Below are 23431 nucleotides of genomic sequence, written 5' to 3'. Positions count from 1 at the left end.
AAGGAGGCTCCTCGCTCCCCAAGTGTCATCTTTCGGCCTCTGAGGGAGAGAGAAGGCTGGCCCAGTACCAGCAGGGGCTAGCCTGAAGGAGGAGGCTCCTCCCTCCCCAACTGTCATCTTTCGGCCTCTGGGGGAGGAGAAGGCTGGCCCAGTACCAGCAGGGACTAGCCTGAAGAAGAAGAGCCCTCCCTCCGGTCCATCTGCCTTGGTCCAGGCCTCAGAGGGAGAGAAGAATGCTGGACCTGATTCCCTCCCCCCCTCACCATTCCCTTCTCCTTTTGTGTCGTGTCTTTTAGATTGTAAGGCAGGGAATTGTCTGTTATCCCCTCTATTGTAAACCGCTCGGATTCCCAGTGATTGGGCGGTATATAAATAAAACCTATTATTATTATTATTATTACTCTTGAGGGGCTCTAGGAACCACAAAATGGCCCAAGGGGCTGTACTTTGTTCATCCTGACTATAGAATTACAGTCCCATCAAAACTGTACTAGAACTTGGGTCTCCTCACTGCAGCAAGGCTATTCTGAAACTAATGACTTGCATATCTTTTGCTTACCTGTGCAATCACAAAATATAGAAACACTGTTGAGCTCTATCTGAGAGAGTAAACACATTTTCTCTTCTTTTTTTTTGTGCTCCAAAACATTTCTATATCAACTGCTAAAGTACTACTATACAGGATGGTGGAACTGCTTGTTTTATTCTTTTGCACTATGCAGAATGGACTACTACAGATCCTACTCTAATTTAGCGTGGTTGCTCTCAAGCTGCAGGCAAAAGAATAAAACACAAAAATCATACTGCAGTATTAACAGATATTCAGGTCTCGGTGAGCTCACCCTCCTACTACTAGGGAAGCCTTTCCCAACCCCATGTGCCCCAGTCATGTTGGACTACAACTCCCATCATCCCTAGCCAGCATGGTCACAGTGCATGCTGGCTTTATGGATGTAGTAGTCTTACACACTGGGACATCATCAGAATCAGGGAAAGCTGCCTCAGTGAAAGGTCAACCATATCATGTACAGTATTGACACTAAAAATCATGTAACATAGCAAAACAATTTGGATTTCACCAGAGAAGGTGGTAATGGGATGAATACAGACACAAAGCCACATACAGTTTGCTTTAGGACAACAGCAATTAGCAAAGGAATCAGAAACAAGCTACAGGTCAAGAAGAACCAGTTGTCCTTGAACTCTATCATTTGCAGTTTAAAAGGGGGTTGTATTTGCTGAATTCCACCCACCCATCCTGAAGTCTCCCTGCCCCTAAAAACACCTCTTTTAGATTTTCCCTCTATCTGATCTGCAACATCATGGCACTTGATGAGAAGGAGCCCTCAAACCCCCCTACCATCATTATGAAATTGTACAGGGCCATGAGAGCTTTAGCTCTTAGGCCAGACTCCATCTTACAGAATTAGATGGTTTGAAGGGAGCTCAAAAGTCATCTTGCTCTTCAATGGGACAAAATTCTGGTTCTTATTTGGATTCTTCCAAACTCTGGTTCTAATTAGGATTCTTCCAAACAGAGAGGATCAACATGCAGGCAACACAGGAGATAACTTTATTTAAACTTCAAATGGTGTAAAGACAGACCAACACACCCAGAAGAAACATGCTGCATGGAATGAGCAGCTCGGTAAAGACAGATGAGGTGGCGAAGAGCACTGTATTTTGCTTGGGGTTTTTTCAATTTTTATTATTTTAATTCTTTTGTTTTTGTTTTAAAAGCCTTCTCCTGGCTTCTTTTTCTTTTACCATAAGTACAAATGGTTTGGGTTGGAAACAGTCCAGATGGCAGTTGTTCCCTGTGATTGTTTCCGCAGATATGTACAACATCTGGAATTTTTGATTTCATTTTTTTTTTTTTTGTCTACATCAGGTATAAAACAGATTGTAGGTTTACAAATGACTGTTCTTGAGAAATCAAAAAGAAGAGAAGAAACTGAACTTAAAAAAGGTTGGAGGACAGGAGAGACCAAGAAGCAAGAAAGAACATAGTGTAGAAACTGGGAGCAAAAATCTTTCAAGAAATTTAAAAAGTGCTATAAAACCCCCTGAAAGGAATACCATGCAGTTAAGAAACACAGGATCTGTTAAGTACATAGGTCTTCTAAAACAGGAAACCCACCCCCAACTTTTCTTAATTAAAAATGCATTGGAATTAGAAAAAAAGCTAAAATTTTAAGGTTTGGACCACCAGTCAGCAGTAGCTAATGAGCCAAGGAGACCCTAGAGTTCAGTGCTATCCCAGCTTCACCCCATGCCAAGACCTTCATGACCTGGCAAGAGTAGAAGGGTGGTATGTCTTTGGCAGGGACAGTGGGGAAGGGATGCTACGTTTGCTGATGGATTGATGAATTAGTGCAATTATCAGTCTTCCAGCAGCCTCCTTCTAGCTTTCCATGGGACTGAAACCCCCTGCAACTTAGCACCAATGCTCCTGAGAGGAGCCACTAGGGTCCATCCAACTTTGCCCTTCAGAGTTTCATGATCAGATGGATGATGTTCCCGAATTCCCCATTTAAAAAACTAATTAAATTTGCATTTTAGGGTTGAAGATAGGATAGCAACAAAGGCAGGCCAGTCTCTGCCCCCCACCCCTCCAGTGCTGCATTTGCTGCAAAATAACTCAAAAGCTATTGAGACCCAACCTAATTTATTTGGTATTTACCTAGTTAATTCTCTGTACTGGTGTGGGTTTCTGCTGCTTAGGCTAAATAATAGGATCTTGCCAAAAGTTGGGAAACTTACTCAGGAGCTGCCATAATGACTGAGAGAATCTGAGGATGATTGCCCAAGAAAGAAAATTATCTGAGCTCTAGCTCTTGTCCAGTGCACTTTTTCCTGTCTGGATACCAAGCTGCATGAAGGAGAAGGGAATCAAACTGAGTTGCTTTGTATTTGCAGCCACAAGGGTCCATAGAAGAGCATAACTACCACAGCTCAGGTAGAATATTTGTGTTTCTTGTGGTAGGTGCCTAATCCTTGGCACATCAAGTGGGACCTGGATTAAAATGGATCTCAGAAAACACAGCTGAAGCTGGAAGACATGGGAAATATGCTCCCAGTCAGAGTAAGCAGACCTAGTAGATAGACTACGCACCAGCATAGAGCAGTTTTGTTAATGTGTGTGTCCCTGTGAGAAGGTGTGTGTGTGTGTGTGTTTTGGGAGGGGAGGAAGATGTGGGAAGAGCATAGCTTGCTTTAAAGTAAAAGTTGGGACATGCTAAAAGCAGTTGAAAAGTAAAGGCAGTGCCTTTTTCACTGCAGCCTGGTGGCAAATCCAGCAGTAGCAAGAACCCAGGCCTGGGGAAAGGCAAAAAACAGATGGGAGTGTGTACATGTGATGTGTAAGCCATATGTTGCCTAGTCCCTGTCATACAGGGAGCACTTTCCTCTTCTGAACAGGTCACCCTGATCTTATCTAGTGATCCATCCTAAACCTAGTATTCAAAGTTGTTGCTATTCTTGGAGGCAAGACTCATATTCTGCCAGACAAACTGGTTGCCAATTTGCTTCCAGGACCAAATCAAGATGCTTCTTTTAACTTACAATTTATCTCTCCTCAAATAAGCCTGCTCACTAGGTGACATGTAGTCATAAATCCATACTGTCCAGAAACCAGGCCTATTGATCTGTATTTGATTATCTTCCTTTCTCTAAAGAGGGCACACCTCCTTCATCAAGCCTTCAACTCACAATATCATTTACACTTTTAGTGGGAATATACTGAAGACTGCAACTTTTCAACAACAACAAAAATGGTGATATATCTGAATATCTGACCTCACAGTCTTACACTGAATTGGCCTTTGCCAATTTGCAACAGGAAATATGTCAAGAGTGCAACTGAAGCCTTCCTTCTCTGGTCACTGAAAAAATATCATAAAGCTAGAATTCATAGAGACCCTCAAAGCTTGCAGGTTCATTCTGAGCAAGCCTTTGGGAAGCAACAAGATGCAGTATATTGATGCTGTATGCAACAAGATTATTCTGCATGAAGACTGAAATTTCCACTTGGGAAAGGGGGAAAAAATCCCACTACTATTGGTTCTGGAATCTTTCTAAAGAGTGGTAGTCTAGTTCAAACTCCTTTCTCTCCACTTCTCTCTCTGGACATGTTTGTTTTCAGCTAGTCTTACAATAGCAGACTGATCTTGGAAATGTTCTGCATAAGACACAATTTGCCACTTAAATCCAACATGGCTTATGTATAGACTTGCACTATAGCACACCAAATTGCTCTGGGTGGAAAATACCTTAAGTTGAACTGATCAGAGAAAAATGGAATTTAATTCATTATTAGGCTAACATGTGGTATGAGAAATAGAGAAGATTTGAATTTAAGATGGCTGTTTTCCTCTACTGCAAGATGGGCAATTTATGGCCCTCCAGATGTTGCTGTCTACATGTATGGTTCCTTGCCATTGGCTATGGTGGCTAGGATTGTGGGAGTTGAAGTTCAACAAACTCCTAGAAGACCACACATTTCCTCCACCCCTTTTTCTACTGGGAGCAGTATCTATTCAAGTTTTCATCTTCTGCAGAGTGTAGACATTAGGCTTGTTTTTCATAGAAGGCTCAGACTACATTAAGCCATGGGAGGTTTCATTATTCCATACAATTATGTAAACAAATGGCTCTCTAAAATAGGAGATAACCTTGTCTTTTACCTACAGTCATCCTACAGTTTACTTACTATTAATGGCTGTTTGCCATGATAAACAAAAGGGACCAGTCTTTGTGCATAAGAATGGAATGAGAACATTTAAGATTACTTTGTGTCCACTCCTTAATTCACTATAACCCATTCTAGTTCCAAAAAAGAAATCCATGCCCCTCAAAACTGTAAGCTTATGTAAAGATTGGGTCACAGCGCTTCACCCCACTTATCTAGACTTAGTGCTATAGGAGGTGCTTTTCTACCATGGAAACTTCATTATGACAACTAGTCCAGAGATTGAGCTATGTAGAAGTTACTAACTTTAAAAAAAAATATCTTGCATCAACCTAACTTGAGCTATCCCTGTCAGCCTCTTCACTATCAAGTTAGTGAAAAGCATTAAGCAAATGCAGCACAAGCAGTATGAGAACCAGGGCAGGCCACGTGCCTTTGTAAGAAGGTGTTTTGCTCCCACCATCTCCCACTGGCCTATAGCAACTGCTGGGAGGTGTACATTATCATCATACAATCAAAAATTAGTCAGCACAGCACAGTTACTCACACTTAGTACAAATCCCCCCCCCCAAAACCAAACTCAGCATGATAAATCACAGACACTGGGTCCAGCCCCCCATGGCTGGTCCCCTAGACTCATCCAGGCTGTTCAGTTACAGGTTATTTACAATGCCTTGTCCTACAAGAGCAAAACAGAAAAAAGGCAAATGAGGAACCTTATGTCAAACCCAGCACAAGGTTTGACATCTTGTACATCACTGTGCAAAATAGCCCCAATTATAGTAGGGTGCTCAAGGTTAGGATGGGGTGCTCAGCGAAAACATTGTAATTTGAAGAAAACCAACTAGGAAGAACAAACCACACAGGAAGGGAAGGAGCAAAAAGAGAGCGAGAGAGAGAGCGAGAGAGAGAGAGAGAAAGCACCAGACACAGAAATAGGGCCTAACTGGACAAGATGGCAGAGAAACCTATTAGGTTGTGCACATGGCAAATATCATACCCTTGGCTGGTTTAAGGCAATCTCTGTTGCAGTGCTAGGCAGAACTGAATATACATTCAGCAGAATTAGCTGGGCCTTCTTTCTGACCAGGCTACAAGCATGTCTCCAAATAGAGTGAGATAGTTAGTCTCTCAGGACTCATCATCTATGAGGCTCATAGATTTATCTACAGTTTTGAAATAGTCTGACCTGTAAACTTAAACAGCAGTATGACTAACAAAGATTGGAATGGACAATGAAGCACATGGGACGAACATCCTTGTTGCTTCCCCGTCTGTTTCGCTTCAGAAATGCAACACTGTTTGGGAATACTTATTAGCAAAGGAAGATCCACAGAGAAAGAAGCAGATGTGCAGCTACCACACAAAGCAAAATCCTGGTCTTTGGTGCAACTGGTCAGCAATAAATGACCAGAGACTATTGTTATGGAAGAAAAGTGAACCTAGTCGTAAAGAAGCACTAATTTGAAAGAAGTCCATTAATTCTACCTATCTACATTCCAGCTCCAATTGGATTTTGACTGTATTTTCTCTGTTTATTTGTGCATTACAAATCCATTTACCTCTTTTGGGTCCCTCCATCTCCTTCCTTGTTGCTTATCAGGTACATGTCTTTCAATTTAGGATGTTTTATTATGATACAACTCTAATAATAATGGAAAGAAAAAAATGTTCCAACTGAACTTTTCTTCCTCTTTCCATGCTGATTCAGGACAACTGCAACCTGATAGGAGGACTCTGGAGAAAAATAGAGATCAAGTCTTTTGTACCATTCTCAGCAGAGCACAACCATTAAGGAAGGAGGACATTTGCAATATGAACTTTAGCAAGCAGTTTTCAATGATCTGTTTTCCCAAAGTAGTCTGGTCCAATGTGCTGACCATAGTCAGCCAATGACCAAATGGACAGTGAGTGTGGATGATGGGACCTGTGCTCAAAAATATTTTCCCCCCACCTTTGCAGAAAACTGGTGAAATTTTGGATGAGGAAGTTACTTTACCATAGCACCACCTCTCACCCCACTCACAACAGGATCACTCTGCCCAATGCTTTTAAAGCATCTGAGGAACTGTTACATTTGTAGCACCTATGTGTTTGAGTACAGCAGAGTGTTTATCTGGGAATATTAAGTATCCAACCTTGACTGGACCAGCTTCAACTTATTTTTATGCCTTATACCAACCAGAGAGCACATGGTCCAAGCCTCTTATATCAACTGCTGGACTCCATTGTATACTAACAGCTCCAAAGCTTCAATTACATAAAAAAAGGAATATATATGTACATATGTACAGATATACAAAGAGAAACAAAGCACCTTAAATCTGCACAGGTCAGTTGGCTAGAACTTCCAGCACACCTCTTGCATGAAGCTGTCTTTGACAAAGTTGTTACAAGCACATTGTGAATAGCACAGTAACCTGCCTTTGCTCACTAAAGCACCATCAGCTTTTGGTCCAAGCAAGTGTCTCATTTCACTCCTGTCAGATGAGGCACTGCCTGCTCTGAGCATAGGATACTTTTACACCAAGGGGGAGTATGGGAGGCAAGAGGAGATTTTGTGTTTGTTTGTTTTTACAACAAAAAGGCTTGATTTTATGATCCCTGCATATAATTCAGCGATAGAAACGTATAGTATTCTCTGGCTTTTGTTGTGCCAAGCAACTGCTTTGTGGTAGATTAGGTTTAGTTCAAGCTCTCTGGTAAGTGGCAGCACATTGCTTGATACTAATAAAGGCTGGATGGTGTGATATCATTTACAAGTTTGCTTGATGTCTTCTAAAATCAGTTCCCAATGAGCAAGATGATAGAGCCTTCACGTGGGTTGGAAGGCCTTTTTGGAATATTCATTAGGGACTAGGATTGGACCCAGAGCCTCAAGTGCATGTTAAAATGTTTCTCACCTGAACATACAATGCAAAGGTGGGGTGGAACTAAGTTTGGAAACACCTAAAATCCTCAGCTCAGGAGTAGATAGTCTGATAAGGTATTTCAAGCTTCAGGTGGAACTATTCAGATCAAAGGTGCAAATGCTCATATTTGCCATGTGCTTGGTGGTCTTGAGGAAATTCAAGTCCATAGCTAGACTGTCTATTCATAACTGTATGTAATAGGACAGAAAACTGTCTGAAAATCAGCAAAGTAAATCAAAGCAGAGAAGTCTAATATAGGAAATGTCTGAGGGGAAGAAACTCACAAGGTATGCATGGTCAACATCATTAGTAAAGAAAGAAGTAGAAACATGGGCAGAAGCCTGTCCCACTCCCATATTTCAGAAACTGGATGTCTTACATGTTTTTCTTGGTTCATTGCAAATCTATGGACCTTACTGTTGCCTGTTCAGTGAGCTGGATCAACACATAAGCGTCACACATTTAGCAGGAAAATATTCCCAACACAAAGATGGAGCCATGCCTACAGCCAAACTAGCATGCCCTCTGCCATCACAGCTTCACAAGCTAGTTGTTTTTTTTTAAAACCAGCCAAAGCTAGGGGGTAATCTCAATAGTGCTTACCTAAGAAGGGGGAGAGAGGGGGTATTTGGGAATGGGGCAAAAGCAGAGGTGTACACCCCTTTCTGCCCTAGACAGCAGGAGCTGACTCTTTTAGTGGTTAGGGTGTAGCTCTAACAACTAAAAAATATGGAGCCTGCCACTGCCACTGTGTGTGAGGGAGATTTCCTTCAGCTGTGGAATGGTGAGAGGCAGCCAGGGGAGGATGTGAGCCTGTTGGGAGTCTAGTTACAGTGTTTACATTTTACAGAAAGATTTAGAAAGAAATAGTCCTTTCCCTTCTGATCATCTTAATTCTTTTTTTGGGGTGGAAAGGGAACCAGATTTGAAGCATTCCTGATCTAAAACCTGGCAGCCTGGACAAATGGTTCCTTGTCTTTTGAAGGCAAAGTCAAGAATTTTTCTGGCATTCCAACAGAGATGCAAAATCCCTGCCTCTTCCTAAGGTGTAACCCAAAGTTCTGATTTCCTGAGGTCTGTTAGCTGGACTAGCTGCATAATGGCAATAGAAAAACTAGCTCAGAATAATAAAACATTGAACTGGATGGGTAGCACTCTTTATTCCAGCCCAAGGGACAGATGTTTTTTTTAAAAAAGGAGTAACATTTCTGATAAGAGATCTATTCCACTCTTAAAATGGGATCAATGCCTGGCTAATCCTATCCTCTCTACAAATGAAATGTCTCCCTAGCAAAGGAATGAGAAGATCCGTAACTACCTGCAGTTGGGTAGGTAGACAGGAAAGCAAGGTCCAATTTGTACACTGGGTCTTAGGGTGAAAGACACTTGCCAGGCTTTTTTATGCATCATCCCTTTAAATAATTCCAAACAACACTGTCAGCAATGGGAACAACAGGCCTGATTCCGAAAGCATTAAATGTGTCCCTGCCTTCTCTTTGAACTAAAGATGGGAAATCTAGAATTTATCCTGGGCTGGGTTAACAAGGCCACCACAGCTTCTTCCTGTTGTCAGAAAACAACAAGATTTGCCAGTTCCACCACCCACTGCCCTTTCTTGCAATTGTGACATTAAGGCAGTTTCAGGACCATGGATATCTCTATAGTCCAGTTATTCAAATTGCATTTTTGCTCAGAGTTTCACAGTTTGAGAGCAGCACAACTTCTATCCAAAGCACAAGAGCTGTTCCTCCAAAGGTTACACATTTGCCATGAATATTCATCCTCATAATGATAGAACATAGTGCTTTGCAGTGCTTAACAAGCCCCACCTCTTATCCACTCATTTACTCTACTTGTGCATGAGGCTGGTGAAGAAAATGCAAACAGACAATAAAAACCTGCCACACTTCCTTGCCCTCTGGGTAGACCACCATCTGCTAGGATACTCTCTTAGCCAGCAGCACTACCATGCTGGCAAGATATGACTGACAGTTACAGATTGATTCAGAATAGACAAACATGAAGGCTAGCAGCCAATCTAAGATATTTTGCCTCAAGGACAGATAGGTCTTGAAAAGGTTCAGCGGATATTACAACTCTGTTGGAGTCTGAGCAAATCAACACTATACCTGGGAAACCATTCTGTAGCACAGTCTCTTCAACCTGGTATCCTCTAAATATGGACAACTGCCACCATTCTGAGGCCATGTGACTATTGACTAAAGAGGGTAGTAGTTGCAATAAAACAGATATATATAGTACCAAGCTGGGGTGATGGTTATGTAGTGCATTCAGGTAGTGTAGTGCACTCAGTACTTTGATGATAGTTAAGCTGATTGTGAAGCAGTTTTGAAAATATACAGCAGGCATATATAGTTGGCCCAATGGTTATTAGAAGCATGAGGTGGGTGCAAATGGGGTGGAGGGGAGAGCAGAGGTTGCACATAAGAAACAGTGCTAAGCATGTCCCTTTTATATCTTCTAATATAAACCCCTATCTTTTGACAAGTTGCTTTGTCATGTAGGTCAAGACTCAAGGAAAGCACTGAAAATCTTCCATTGAATCCTCAACTTATTTATTTCCATTACATGAAATTTAATTACCATGGTACTGGCCAACCCTATCAGCATGTCTCTTAAGCATGAGATAGCACCATCCAAATGAATTACTACCGTTTACACTAGGGTGACCAAGTGGGAAAAAATAGGACAGTGTTCTGTCCTGTAGCTTTGGTCAGTGGGTGGAAGAGGGAATTTCAACAGGTGAGGCTTGCAATGATAAACAACACCTGCTAAAATTCTTTCTTCTCTGTAGCTACTGAAGGCTGCCATCATCTTCATGCAGTTACCAAAGTACACATAGAAACCCTTGTATCTGGCATTTGTTTCACAGCTGTTGAACCCAGAAGCAGTTGGCAGGCCACCGCCAGAAAGGCTGGTTGACTAGCAGTAAGTCTCAGCAGTCTCCTGGCCTAAAGGCCCCCTTTGTTCCTGTTCATCAGGCATGGCAGAAACATTTGCAGTTTTTTTATAATTGGGCATCTGCACTAGGTTGGCTACACATTTATTAAATACCAAAATTGGCAATTTCTTTTTCAAAAAAGGGTTCTATCAGCCATGCACAAGAGAAGCAGAAGGCTCAGATTAACTCAGACTTTTACATAAATTCCAAACCAACAAAACTTAATAGGGTCCTTAGCTTATCAAAACACAAGATCATGTTCAATGAGCACAGAATACTGCGTACAGGTTAGGAGTGATAGAGAAAAGTTGATGTGGGAATGGAGTATTCTACCACAGATTAGGGATGTAATTAATCACATTTTCTTGAAGGAGGCAATGAATAATTATAGCAATTTTCTTCCTGATTTTTAAATACTTAAAAAAAAAACCAGGCAGTTTTTGAAGCCTATTTATAATTTGGGACTTATTCTGTACAAAATTCACATATGGCTGATTTGCATTGAAAATGTTTGCTGTGCAAGAAATCATGTATCTATTCAGAAATATTGAAGAGATGCTGTTTCATGTACAGAAAATTGTATTTCTGGCTAGAAATATAATTTCTTGTGTAGACAATGCTGTTTTCAGTGCAAATCAATGAGTTGTAAATTTTGTGTGGAATATTTCCAATTACATTGCATGGAACGCTCTCAATGTCTGTGCAGAAAATCCTGCTCCCGTCTCTGAAAATGCTGTTTTCTGTGCAAAACAGCCACATGAGAACTTTGCATAGAATAAGTCTCAAACTGTGAAGATTCTCATCAGTCCAGGGTTTTTCAGAGTTTCTCAACAGTTTCTCAATAGTGAAAAACAAACAAAACCACCCATGTTTTTCAATTATTTTTGAATATTTGTTCCATCCCTACCAAAAAGCATGGCTGGCTAAGGAGCCCACTACAGAACTCCATACTACTATTGTGTCACAGGTCCCACTTGTCATCACAATATCATAGTTATAAGAGAAGCACAATGGCTTTGACTTCAGGAAGCTCACTATGGCAAAGTGAGAAGTGGACTCCTAAAACTATATACATTCTGTGTGTTGACTAGGTAAATGCAGAACTTGGCACATTTTCTAGAGTCCTGAGAAATTTCACTCTAGTTTTCTAAAACCATTCTTTGAAGACTTCATAATTGCAGAGAAAATTCTGAACATATGGCTAGTGTGACCTAAAATATGTTCAGAACCATACAGGGGCTAAACATGATCTATAGGAATTCAGAGTGAAATATTTGGCACAGTACATTTTATCTACAGATCTAGCTATTAGTCATTCAGTTAAAATGAAAATTGGATTCTATATCATATGTAGTAAAATATCATATTAACAGTGAAGGGATTTTGGCTACATTGATTGCTGCATTAGTAAACTTGTAAACAAAGACTTCACCATGGATAAGAAGAGAACACTTAGCAGAGTAAACATTGTTAAAGCCAAACCAATAGTTTAAATTCTGCCTTCTGTATTATGCTATGTATATTCTTCTGGAGTATGAATTGATTCCTTATGATACTCCATCTGGAAAAGCTGGGAGCTGCACTATGAATAACTTCGTAATGTACCAAGATTGGGAGATGGAAAAAGCAGCTTCAAAGCTCACCAGCAGGCCAATTTGGTATGGAAGGAGATTGAACTACTAACCTGTCACTGTAACTTCATTTTCAAAGAATCCATCCAGAAACAAAACAAAACAAATCCTAATTGCTGTTTAGTGCTGGATAGGCTAAAGGGCTTCTGGAAACACATATATGCCTTTCCAATTGCAAAGAGAAGTAACAGATTGGTAAAAAGGGCTTCTCAAACATTTCCAAAGAAATTGCACCAAAACTCATTTGAAGCAAATCTTAGTCTGTAATGAAAAGACAAAGCATGCCAACTTTACAAACAGACCATTCTATATAGGAACACAGATTTGACTTAAGAGTACAGCTTTGCTCTGTAGCACTCAGATAGAAAGTGCCCAGAGAGTGGGGGAGATTTACTTCATTTGGAAGGCTTAGCTTTCTTCAAGTGTTGCCCTTCAGATGTTTGGGATCACAACTCCCATTAGCCCTACCTATAGTGGCCAATGTCAGGGATAATAAAAGTTGTAGCCTCAAACATTTGGAAGACAGTAGGATGAGAGAAAGCTGGCCAACTGACTGATAACTACATCTTTGGAAATCAGCTAAGTCAGTACTACTCAAAGTGGTGGCCCATGAACCAATGCTGGTCCCAGAGTTATCTGTTGCCAGTCAGCAAAGACACAATTGTATGCAACTGTTTCCTGGCAGGTCTCTGGTATATTGGGAGGGGGGTGATGCAGGTCCCTCAAATCAGATAGCCTGCAAGCACTGAATTAACTGAAATCCTAGATTCAGTGTGGAATGGAAGTAATGTTTAAATGCAAAGGAAACATTTTTTTTTTTGCAACTAAGGCGGTAAACGGCAATCTGCTATCTTCTCACTACAAAGTGAGCAGAAGATTATAAACAAAAACAAAATGAACAAGGAAAAAAGTGAGTCATATTAGCCCATCAGTATGCAGAGCAGAGCTGGGAGACAGCTTTAGTTAAGGAAACATTTGACAGTTTTGCTGTCCAAAGAGACAGCTACAATGAAATATTCTCCCCTCATTCTTAGCCTGTAGGTCTCTTGTGCTTTTATGAATAGAATGATAAAGAATGGAAAAGAACCTGGAGCCTATCAGCAAGTTGTGCCTCTTTGAGAAAGTTGTGCTGCCGATTCAACCCTGTGCACATCTGATGCAAGCTGCAAGGAAACACAAGGCGGGCGAGGTTTTTGGAGGTCATCCAGTCAGCACCAATTTCAAGGTGAAGGGACCACAGTGATGGAATATACAGGGTGATAAACCAAGAAAAAAGTGAAAAGGAATGGTGGGAAAAACACAATGAAATCATTTGGCTCCTCCATGTGGAACCAAGGCTAAGTGGATAGAAACAAAATGAAACACAGTTGTTGACAACCAAGAGTAAACAGAATGGCCCAGCTTAACTAAAATAAAATAATGGGGGAGAAGGGGGAAAAAACCAAAGCCGAGTTTATTGGGAATCTGAATGTAAAAGAACCATCATGCAGATTAAATAAGGAGGGTACAAAGACAGAGTTAACAGTCCTAGGCCTTTGCCCATGGTTCTGTGGCAGGAAAGCTGAGGAACAGCATCCAGAGGGGAAAAGCTCTGGCAGCAGCTGGTTCTGCTGCAGGGGTGACTCTTCCACTCCAGTGCTTACTGGGTTCCTTTCTGGGGTCTTTTTCTTCACTTTATAAAAAAGATCCTTGCTTTAGGGAACCACAAGCTTGGCTACAGCCCAGCATTACCATGCAGAAGTGCAGTGGCTGGTTCTGTGAGGAGGTCTCCAGAGTCTCTGTCCCACACCAGATCCCTGACAGCAGGAACCCTGGATGTGAGAGATTTATAAATGCCCCTCCCCCTGGTCATACTGCAACACCTAGGAGTTTATGACAAAGGCTGAAAGCCTAAGACTAAAAACTGTCATTCTCCCACCACTGTAGTCTTGGGGGGAGGGAGACAGTATCTTGCAGAGGAGTAGCATACTGCCTCTAGTTTCATTGTCCATCTATCTGCACAGTCCCAGAACAAGTGATGGGCACCTCCCCACCCTCTGTGGTGCTCTGTTCAGGCCACAGGTTCTGGATAACAAAAACGAAGAAGAGCTAGGAGCGAAGGCAGCTGAGACCAGCTCACTCCAGTCTTCGTTCCATCCTGATCCAGTTATCTTTAGAGTGCAGACTGCACGTTGGGGTCAAGGGTTTCTCGGTCAGGAGATTCAATGTAGTTGGCAGCTTCCTGGAGCTTCAGCAACATTGCCATCTACACAGGGGGGGAAAAAAGATAAGCAAGACTTTATCTTTAAAATATAGTTTAGGTACACACAGTGCAAGTATACATACTTAACTGCAGCAATTTCATAGTACTTTAATTGTCATGGCTCCATCCTATGGTATCCTGGGATTAGTAATTTAATGATGCAAAATACACTTAAAATAAAATGGCAGGATAAACAGTAGCAATGTATAGTCAGCTAGCAAAAGCTTATCAGATGTTAAAAGCTTGAGAAATGAAAGTTTTTGCCAGTCAGGAAAAAGAAAGATATCAACATGGGGTGTCCGCTGAGATTCCCAGGGGAGAGAATGCCATAAAAGTTGTTCTATGTCCTCCAAGACAGACTCTCAGGTGTTAAATGGACAAGACAGATTTGGCCATAGAGGATCAGTAGCAACAGAATGGCTAAGAACTGGAACAGACAGGCTAACACTGTTCAAATCCAATCCCTACTAAGCCCCTTCATTCAATCACTAATCCATCTTACATTAATATATATTATATCTACAACATTTAGTACACAAATTCCAGAAGAGTTTGCCTAGCAATAGCTTCTCTCTGGTCTTATTAAGCTGGTATTCTGTCTTCTGTCTTGTAACTTTAATTATTATATTATATATTAGTTATATTATATCCCATCTTTCTCCCAAAGTGGAACCCTAAGCAGTTTACAACATATGTTAAAGCAAAATAATTTAAACAATATGTGGTACAAGAATTTAAAAAAACATTAAACAATCAATCCAGTTACAACAATGATTTTAAAAACCTAATTTAAAACACATTAAACACATATTACATATTTTGAAATATACTTGTTGCACATCCTTCAACCCCAACTCAATTAAAGGCTAAAGGTCTGTTTAAACAGGAAGATCTTTACTTGCAAGGGATGGAGAGAAAGTCTTTCCTCAGAAATTATAATACTTGGGTAGGCTCATATGGGGAGATTTAGGCTTTTAGGCAGTCTGGGCCTATCCTGCCCTCTTCTCAACATTTAGTGATGAGGGGAAAGTACTATGTATATGTAGAGAGGGCACTTTCAATACTGTTCAAGGACAGAGCTGTGGGGTTAAAGAATGTTAGGGATGATGGGAGTTGCAGCTCTTCTCCTGGCTTTCACTCTCACCACCCTGGTCAGCGGAAGAACAACCAGTTTGACCAGTAGCTCTGAGAATTGGCTGAAGATGTCTTCCAATCTTCTCTGGAGTCTGCTGGTTCTTGTTCAGCTCTCAAGACACCAGTCAACACAGTAGTCTTCTTATATAAAAGATCTACTTTTATTCTACTATATACACTACGCACAAAACAATTCACTACTCACAAAACTCACACTACTATACTCCTCAATACCCACACTACTATACTCAATACCCACAAAAAGTATTGCCATACATTATTGCTTATATAGACATTTGTCTCTCTATTCATTATACAGTTGCCACCTCCTGGGCGTGTACATACATTATGATTGACATACCATACTTGGCTCAATCTAGACCTCACATTGCATCATACATTACTGTCCACTCAATGACTCTCAGGTGATATCAATTTGCATCTTTTCACTTTGTCATTGCCTCATATGTCCTTGGCTTTCAGGACCTTCTAAATACATTACTTACAACACCTGTGTGACAATTCAATAACTTTTGCTGTGTCAGGTTACTTTCAAATACATTCATATACATATTATATTTCTTGTGACTATATATCCCATGTGGCTTTTTCCTGACAATGAAAACTTCCTTTCACACTGCACAATTATAGCAATATGACCCAGTGCATTTTATAAAGGGTAAAATAAACACTATTAATAACAGTTTCAACAATAGCAATAAAACATATAGAAAGTTATTAATAACAAATAAGCAACATCATATAATTATAACTCTTTAAAACAAAATAATTAAAAACAAAAGATAAAAATCAGCAGAAGGGTGCACCATTAAAAGCCTTTGCAGTTGATTCATAAAAAAACTGTTGGAAGGGAAAACTTTTCACTTACTGATGGAATGACAACAAGGAAAAACCCATTCTAGCCTTCTAAGGGAGAGAGTCCCAAAGCCTGGAAGCAGCCACCAAGAAGGCTCCCACCCCAAAAAACAGAGAAGATGCTGAGACTAAGAGGAAGACCTCCCCTGGAGATCTCAGAGCCTGGGCAGGTTCATGTAAGGGAATAGCCTGGAGCTGTACAGGACCTTATAAGTCATAACTAGCACTTTGCATTGTGACAGAAAACACAGTGGCGACTAGTGGAGCTCATAGGACATGGGGATTTCATATTCCACATAGCCAGCCCTAGTTAACAATCTATATGCAGTACTTACAGCCAATTCAAATTTTTGAGCTCATTTCAAAGGCAACTCCCTGATGAGCACATTATTTCCACCACAACTGCATAATGTGTGTGCTGGCAAAGCCAAAATTAGCCTGCATAGCTTGCTAATTTTGTGTGTGGAGCCAGTTTCTTTCTTTGGCTTATACTTTTATGCCACCCTGTGGCCACATCTTTACAGTGCTCCTGTACAGTCATTTCAAGTTTTCTATTTCTTAAGAAGACGGTGGTAACTCCAGAAGAGGTCACCAATGTAGAGCAGAGAAGAGCTGACCTTCACGTCACTTTTACCCAAGAGAAAAGATCCTGTCTAACTCAATAAGCTAAATGCCCTCTTCAGCAATACACCTGGTGCTATTTTAAATTTTTATTAGAATGGAATCTGTGGTGGGGAAGGTTTAGATTTTCTATGTCCCTACTAACTATCCATCCCTTGTCATATTGAAACTGTCCCCTCCCTCAGTATGATAGAAAAAAAGTAGAGATTGTTTAGTTGGAGAAGGAGGAAGGGAGGGCAAAGAGAGAGGAATAGAAATAGTTTGATTCTGTGCACTGCCAACACTTCTGACCTTGTTCTTGCTCATCACTACATTTAGACACTGCATGATATACTATGTATAATCTGTGGAGGAAAATGGCCCTTGACACTTAAAAAAATAAATTCCATGATTGCTTTATAGCTGTTCAAAACAAGAATGCAGTCTGCCATCTCACAGGATGGTTTTTGGTACATAAATATGAGGGCAACAATCTGTTGTTACAAAGAAAGAACTATTTTACTTATCCAACAAGACACTGCCGAATTCCTAGCTTAGTTCCTTCCAGCCTTTCCTTCAACAGCAGCTGGTCTTTCACTGCAGCCTGAAGACTTACCAAGGGGTCTGATTCCAGAGAGTTAGGTGTAGAATCCTTGCCACTCCTTTCCTCTGGAGGTGAAACAGTGCTATGGGGTCCCATGCTGGGTGGGGGAAGATGATAGAGCTTTGATTGATCTTGTTGGGCTGATGGCCATGGCAATGTATCTCGCACCCACTCCACAGGGTCCTCCCAGGCTGCTTTCTGCCCATGCACCTAAAATGGGGAATATGAGAAAAAAATATCGATTATTGAAGAAAACTGTCTTGCATTTGTGACAGCATTCAGAAAAAAGCTGCCATATTTCCCATCCTTTGGTGAAAATAAGGTGGAAGCTGCGATGGAGAATGTCCCAAGAAACCGGCTTTCCTGCAAGATTGATTAAAACAGACCAAAAGGACAGTTTGTAGCCATGCAATCTATGTATGCATATGGGTATAGGCTACCACAACCAGTGACATCATTAGGGGGTGCGGCCCACACCGGGTGACATTCCAGAAGAGGGTTAACCCCTGGTTGAGCCCTCTTCTTGCTGTTTTTCACTGGGGTGGGGGCAGCTTGTTCAGCCTACTCCTTCACCATAGCAGAAGAGGTCTCCTCTTGAGGAGGCTGCCACCACTGCTCCAAAGGAAAAGACCAAGCATGCCTCTCCCATTTTTGTCACGGCATCAGACACCTCCTCATGAGGAGACCTCTACTGCCGCCATGGAGAGTGCTGCCCTTTTGGCTTCTGTTAGCCCGGCAGCCAGCCCTGCACCAGGTGACACCAGGGGTGGGGACACCACTGACCACAACCACAGTAGAGTGTCTTATTGGAATGAGTTTATGGGGGGGGGGGGGAATACCTTGATCCCATCCTTTGCTCCTTCCTGAAGGTAGGGAATGATGGAATTATTCCACAGGTCAATAAACCAGGTTCGGAAATCCTCTATACCAATTGGGCATGAAAGGAAGAAACAAGGACCTGAAAAAAAAAGTAGGGATGGCAAGATGAGTTGCTAGCCATTGTGAGAACTCCACAAATCAATATACAAAACAACAACTCACAGACTGGTCACAGTGGCTTTCACTATGTTAGATTCAGGGAGAAAGTGTGGTTTGGGCCTCTGACAGCTTCTTAATAAACAGGGAATACATTCATTTCTGCTTCTTATGTTATTTGGGTGCAAGGGATGAATTTTATAACAAATATTAATGAATAAATAGGGAAAAGACTTAATGGTGTTTCAGTATGTTCATATCCTAGAACTGCAACTTGTGTCTAACATCCAACAATGACAGTAACACTGACTTACTGAGCAGCTTACAAACCCTACATTTAAAATGGCAGGAGCAGCAGCTGAGAAGCAGTTCTACTATAGCCATGCCCCATACAGACACCTTCAAAGGAAACAGTAAAAATAAATGTATGAGGCTGTCAAATTGTCAGATGCTATACAGGGATGGGTACCTCTAAACTTCCAGATGTTGTCTTCCCCTCCTCATTGGCTATGTTGGTGAGGGCTGATGGGAGTGCCAGTTCAAAAACATCTGGGAATGGGGAGGCACAAACTACCTGCCCATCTTGCAACATAAAGCAGGGCTTAATTTGAATCAGGCTTCAGTCTTGGGTCTGTTTCACATTTCACAATGATAGCACTTTGATTCCACTGTAACTGCTATGACAACATGCTATACAATACTGAGGGTTGTAGTTTGTGGAGGCACTAGTGCTCTCTGGATGAGAATTCTATATGCCTCTCTCTAAACTGGAACTCCTAGGACTGCATAGGATGGAACCATGGCAGTTAAAGTGGAATCATATTGCTATAACTATGTAGTGTGGAAGGACATTTTCTTTAACCTTACGGCTCTGTCCTGGTGCAGTAATAAGAGTGCCTTCTGCACATATATGTATTACTTTTCTTTCATCACTAATTACACCTAACCTGTTATGATTTATTAATTTATTATTTTATTTCATTTGTTTATCACCACTCCACTCACCAGGCCTCCTTAGGTGAAACACAATGAATAAAATTAATAATAAAATGAACATGAAATGCATGACTAAAAACAATTAAAAATAAATTCCTCTTTATAAGCAGTTCAAAAACCACACACAAATTAAAAACTGTTAAAAACAACTCTAAACAGCCAGAGTAGCTACACATAGTTTTATGAATAAAAGGGCAAGGACAATGCCTGCAAAAAACTCAAATGGAATGGAACTGATTCAATTTTCCTTGGAAAGGAGTTCCAGTCTTGTGGGCTGTTGGGATAAAGAACAGGGCCTCCACAGAGGAGCTTAGGTTGTGGGGAGGCTCACATGAATAGAGGCTTTTCAGATATCTTTGCCTCAAACCATGATAAAAACAGAGAAAATAAGAGGATGGTATCAAGAATGCCAGATGAGAGGCATTGATTTCCATTCTTCTTGAGTCCTAAAATTCATCTTTGATTTAAGAGGAGTAACATGCTGGAAACAAGTTTTAGCTCTATCCAAGAGTAATTGTTGCTTTTTTAAAATTAGAGCTCTCCATTTCAGTTTCCAGAAGGACAAAGTTTACTCCCAGTGGCATCTCCAGCCGACATAACCCAAGCCTTACCAATGAGGAAGTCAGAGGTGCTGTGCTTCTCCAGGAAGGTGTGCAAATGGTACCAAAGCTTAGGCACCCAGTCTAGTACACGTAATAACTCTTCTCGATTGGCATTGACATCACTATCAGACTCAAGCAGCTTCCGGCGTAGGTAGCGCACGAGGAAGCCATTTGCTGGCTCCACATTATTGGAGAATGTCAGCATCCTGGAAAGTAAGATAAGGGGTGAGCAATGAGAAAAGAAAGGTCATGACTCTCAAACAAACAAACTTCTTCCAGAGCTTTATCTAGACTGCAGCTAGGCAAACTGTGGCTTGCATGTGACCTTCAGCTGCTTTCTATGCTGCTGGTGGATGCTTCAGTGTTTGCAAGCTGGTGAGCTATTGGCTGAGGGTAAAGATCAAGATTACAGGGAGAGTGGGTGTTTGCCTCCTGCTTTCACAATTTCTGTGGGCAAGGGTGTTTGTATGAGAGAGGGAGAGAGAGAATGAATGGGAGAAAATATGTGTGCATGAGTGAGTCCTGACCCATCCATCATCACTATTGAATATAAAGAGATTGTGCCATTATGTTGCCAAAAATACTATTTTATTTATTTTGAGAAAGATGAAAAAAGTATTTATGATGCAGCTGGATTAATTTGATTCATTTTGGTTCTTGATTACACCTGCTATGTTGCTCCCTTCTGGTGTGATGTCCAACCAGCACCACCTCACTGAAGGGCTGCTCACCCACCAATGTGGTCCTTCATCTTGTTCTAGATCAAGGGAGAAGAACTGTACTCTCTTTCTGAACCCAAACCAGAATAGTTTATCACACACTCCTCCTCCTGGACGAAATCTTCATATAGCAAAATAACAGGTTTATGAACCTTGGGAGGTTTTGAATCTGCTAAGGAAGACGAGATATAAATATTCAGAATTAACCTGCTGTCTTGAGTGGTTTTACTCTGGATGTTCTTACCTGAAGCTGAGATGGAGACCATGATTTGGAGTCATCTTTACAGGCTGGTTGGTTGTCCCAATGATGTAAGGGCTGGTGGTGAAGATTAAAAACTGTTTATTTGCCATTTTTCATACCAGGATTATTAGCTAGAACTGCCTTCTTCAATGTGTGTCCTTCAAATGTGTTGGACTACAACCCACACTATACATGGACAACACACCTAATGGCCCTAATGGCACAGTTAAGAAAGGGTGTCAGATATTGGCCTCATACCCATCTTAAGGTGCACAAAGACTACAAAGAACTTTCCCTTAATCAATCCCTCCTTATAAATAATATGAAGCTTCTCCAAAGGAGAAAGAAAATACTGTCAGGGGAGAGATGTGGAGATTCCTTTAAGTATATGCCAAGAATTGGTGGAAGGAATTGTCCTACATTTAGGATTTCATGATACAGAAAATTTTCTTGAGCAAACCTTTTGCCCACAGAGGACGGATATAAGTTTTACTATAGAAAAGAAATAGAGAATAAAACTTGGCCTGTCCCTTGAATATCATCTGAAACTTTTTACTAGGCCAAAAGATTGATAGTAATGAGGAAACACCTCTCTGGACAAAATTCAACTGAACACACAGAAGAGTGATGGCCAACTTTTCCTGTCAGGCATGCCACGAGCTAGTGTGCAATGCATATACGCCACCCTCTTTGCCCCTCATTGCTTCTGGCTGCTTCTGGAGCACAGGCAGCAACACAATGATGAAAAAGCAACCCCACTAATGCTCCACAGTCTTGGACAAGAATACAGCTCCCTGCTATCTTGGCTATTGACATACGTCTGGGATGGGAAAATAAACGCTGAGAGATAGTAATGATGCTGGCCTGTGGGCAATACTGAAGCCATGGTATACTAGATGACCACCTCCTGGGAGCTGCACCACATGTAGGAACAAATGCAAATCAGAACTGCACTGCTGAAATCTATCAGCTGTTCTAACCATAGAACATCTCTAGAAATAATATAAAGAGGGATCAATCAAATTCCAAGACATAGCAGTTTCTCACCATTTGTGGTACTTGCAGGTGAGTGCTCCATTAACAAGTTCACTGATAGAGCCAGGTTCACTGAGGTCATCAAGGAGAATGACCAATGGCACATCTATCCCTGTTTCTCGATCAATCTGGTTGGCCAGATTAGAGAGGTAAAGCTGTAGATCCTGGTAAAGAATTGTGCAAAAGGCAAATCATTGTGGTATAATGGAGAAAAAAAATACATTTACCCAGTCATTAAATTGATAAATGCAGGGATGTTAGGAAAGGTGCTCAGATAGTGGTGAATTTATTAGGTTGGGTACTGGATTTATGACTAAGAACTAATCAGGATTAGAACAACAATTAAGCAAAAGGCTGGAAAAGCAGAGTGCTGAAAATTAAGTAGTGAGTAGTGAAATCTTATATCCAATTACAGTGCGTCTGCGTCATATGAGGCTTTATGCGGCTTTCAGCATACGCTGAAAGCCGCACAGGGAGGAAGGGGCGGCACATCCCATAGGGACAAATGGTGTGTGCACCCATAGTGTGCACGTCGCTGTGTACACAAGCCCCATTCATTTAAATGGGGGTTGAGCATAGGCATTTTTTTCTTTTACATGGGGGAGTCCAGAACAAATCCCCTGCATAAACAAAGGGCTTACTCTAATTGAGAGTAACTTCTGAAATATCTAAAAGACACAGCTGGAAAGGTAAGGCTTCTAAGCATACCTGAAGTTTCTAAACTGAAATTACAGCTTGAGTCTCCCTTATCCAAACTGTGAAATCCAAAATATTCTCAAAACTATTTTCCCCCATGGGTGGCTGTATAAAATTACCTTCAGGCTATGTGTACAGTCTGCCCTCCCCATACATGGGAGATCCATTCCAGACCGCCCCGTGTATGGGGAAAAGAGCATATGCTCAAGCCCCATAGGAAATAATGAAGTGTGTGCTCACGGTGGCGCACGGGGAGTGCAGCACGAGTACGCGTCCCATTATTTCTGCCTGGGCTTGCCTTCCATGTGAGCTCAAAGCTGCGGAAGGCAAGCCTGTCTATACGGAGGGCTGACTATATAAAGTAAAGTTGGCTTGTGTCCCAACTGGGGGAAAAGGTGGGATAAAAAAAAATGAAACAAATTAATTTAATGTCTAGATTTGGATCTCATCTTCAAGATACCGTATATACTCAACTATAAGTCGAGAAATTTATGCCCCAAAATGGACTTCAAAATC

The 23431-nt window shown here is 41.2% G+C and overlaps 1 protein-coding gene across 11 annotated transcripts in view; it reads right to left on the bottom strand.

Annotated features, from left to right (window-relative positions):
- Window positions 1-1557: 1557 nt before the first annotated feature.
- The window catches only part of NAV1 (neuron navigator 1), a 416170-nt gene continuing 394296 nt past the window's right edge, over window positions 1558-23431 (bottom strand). For all 11 annotated transcript variants that reach the window (XM_042462102.1, XM_042462105.1, XM_042462106.1 and 8 more), the window contains 6 exons: window positions 22232-22383; window positions 21188-21259; window positions 20234-20430; window positions 18491-18609; window positions 17664-17861; window positions 1558-14440 (listed from right to left, as the gene is read on the bottom strand). In XM_042462102.1, coding sequence (XP_042318036.1) covers window positions 14348-14440; window positions 17664-17861; window positions 18491-18609; window positions 20234-20430; window positions 21188-21259; window positions 22232-22383 — 831 coding nt within the window. In that variant the 3' untranslated portion in view covers window positions 1558-14347. The remainder of the gene's footprint in view (window positions 14441-17663; window positions 17862-18490; window positions 18610-20233; window positions 20431-21187; window positions 21260-22231; window positions 22384-23431) is intronic.

The sequence above is a fragment of the Sceloporus undulatus genome, chromosome 4, assembly GCF_019175285.1.
Source record: "Sceloporus undulatus isolate JIND9_A2432 ecotype Alabama chromosome 4, SceUnd_v1.1, whole genome shotgun sequence".
NCBI classification, from domain to species: domain Eukaryota; kingdom Metazoa; phylum Chordata; class Lepidosauria; order Squamata; family Phrynosomatidae; genus Sceloporus; species Sceloporus undulatus.
The sequence above is the reverse complement of the archived record's forward strand: the minus strand, read 5'-3'. Positions and strand labels throughout refer to the sequence as shown.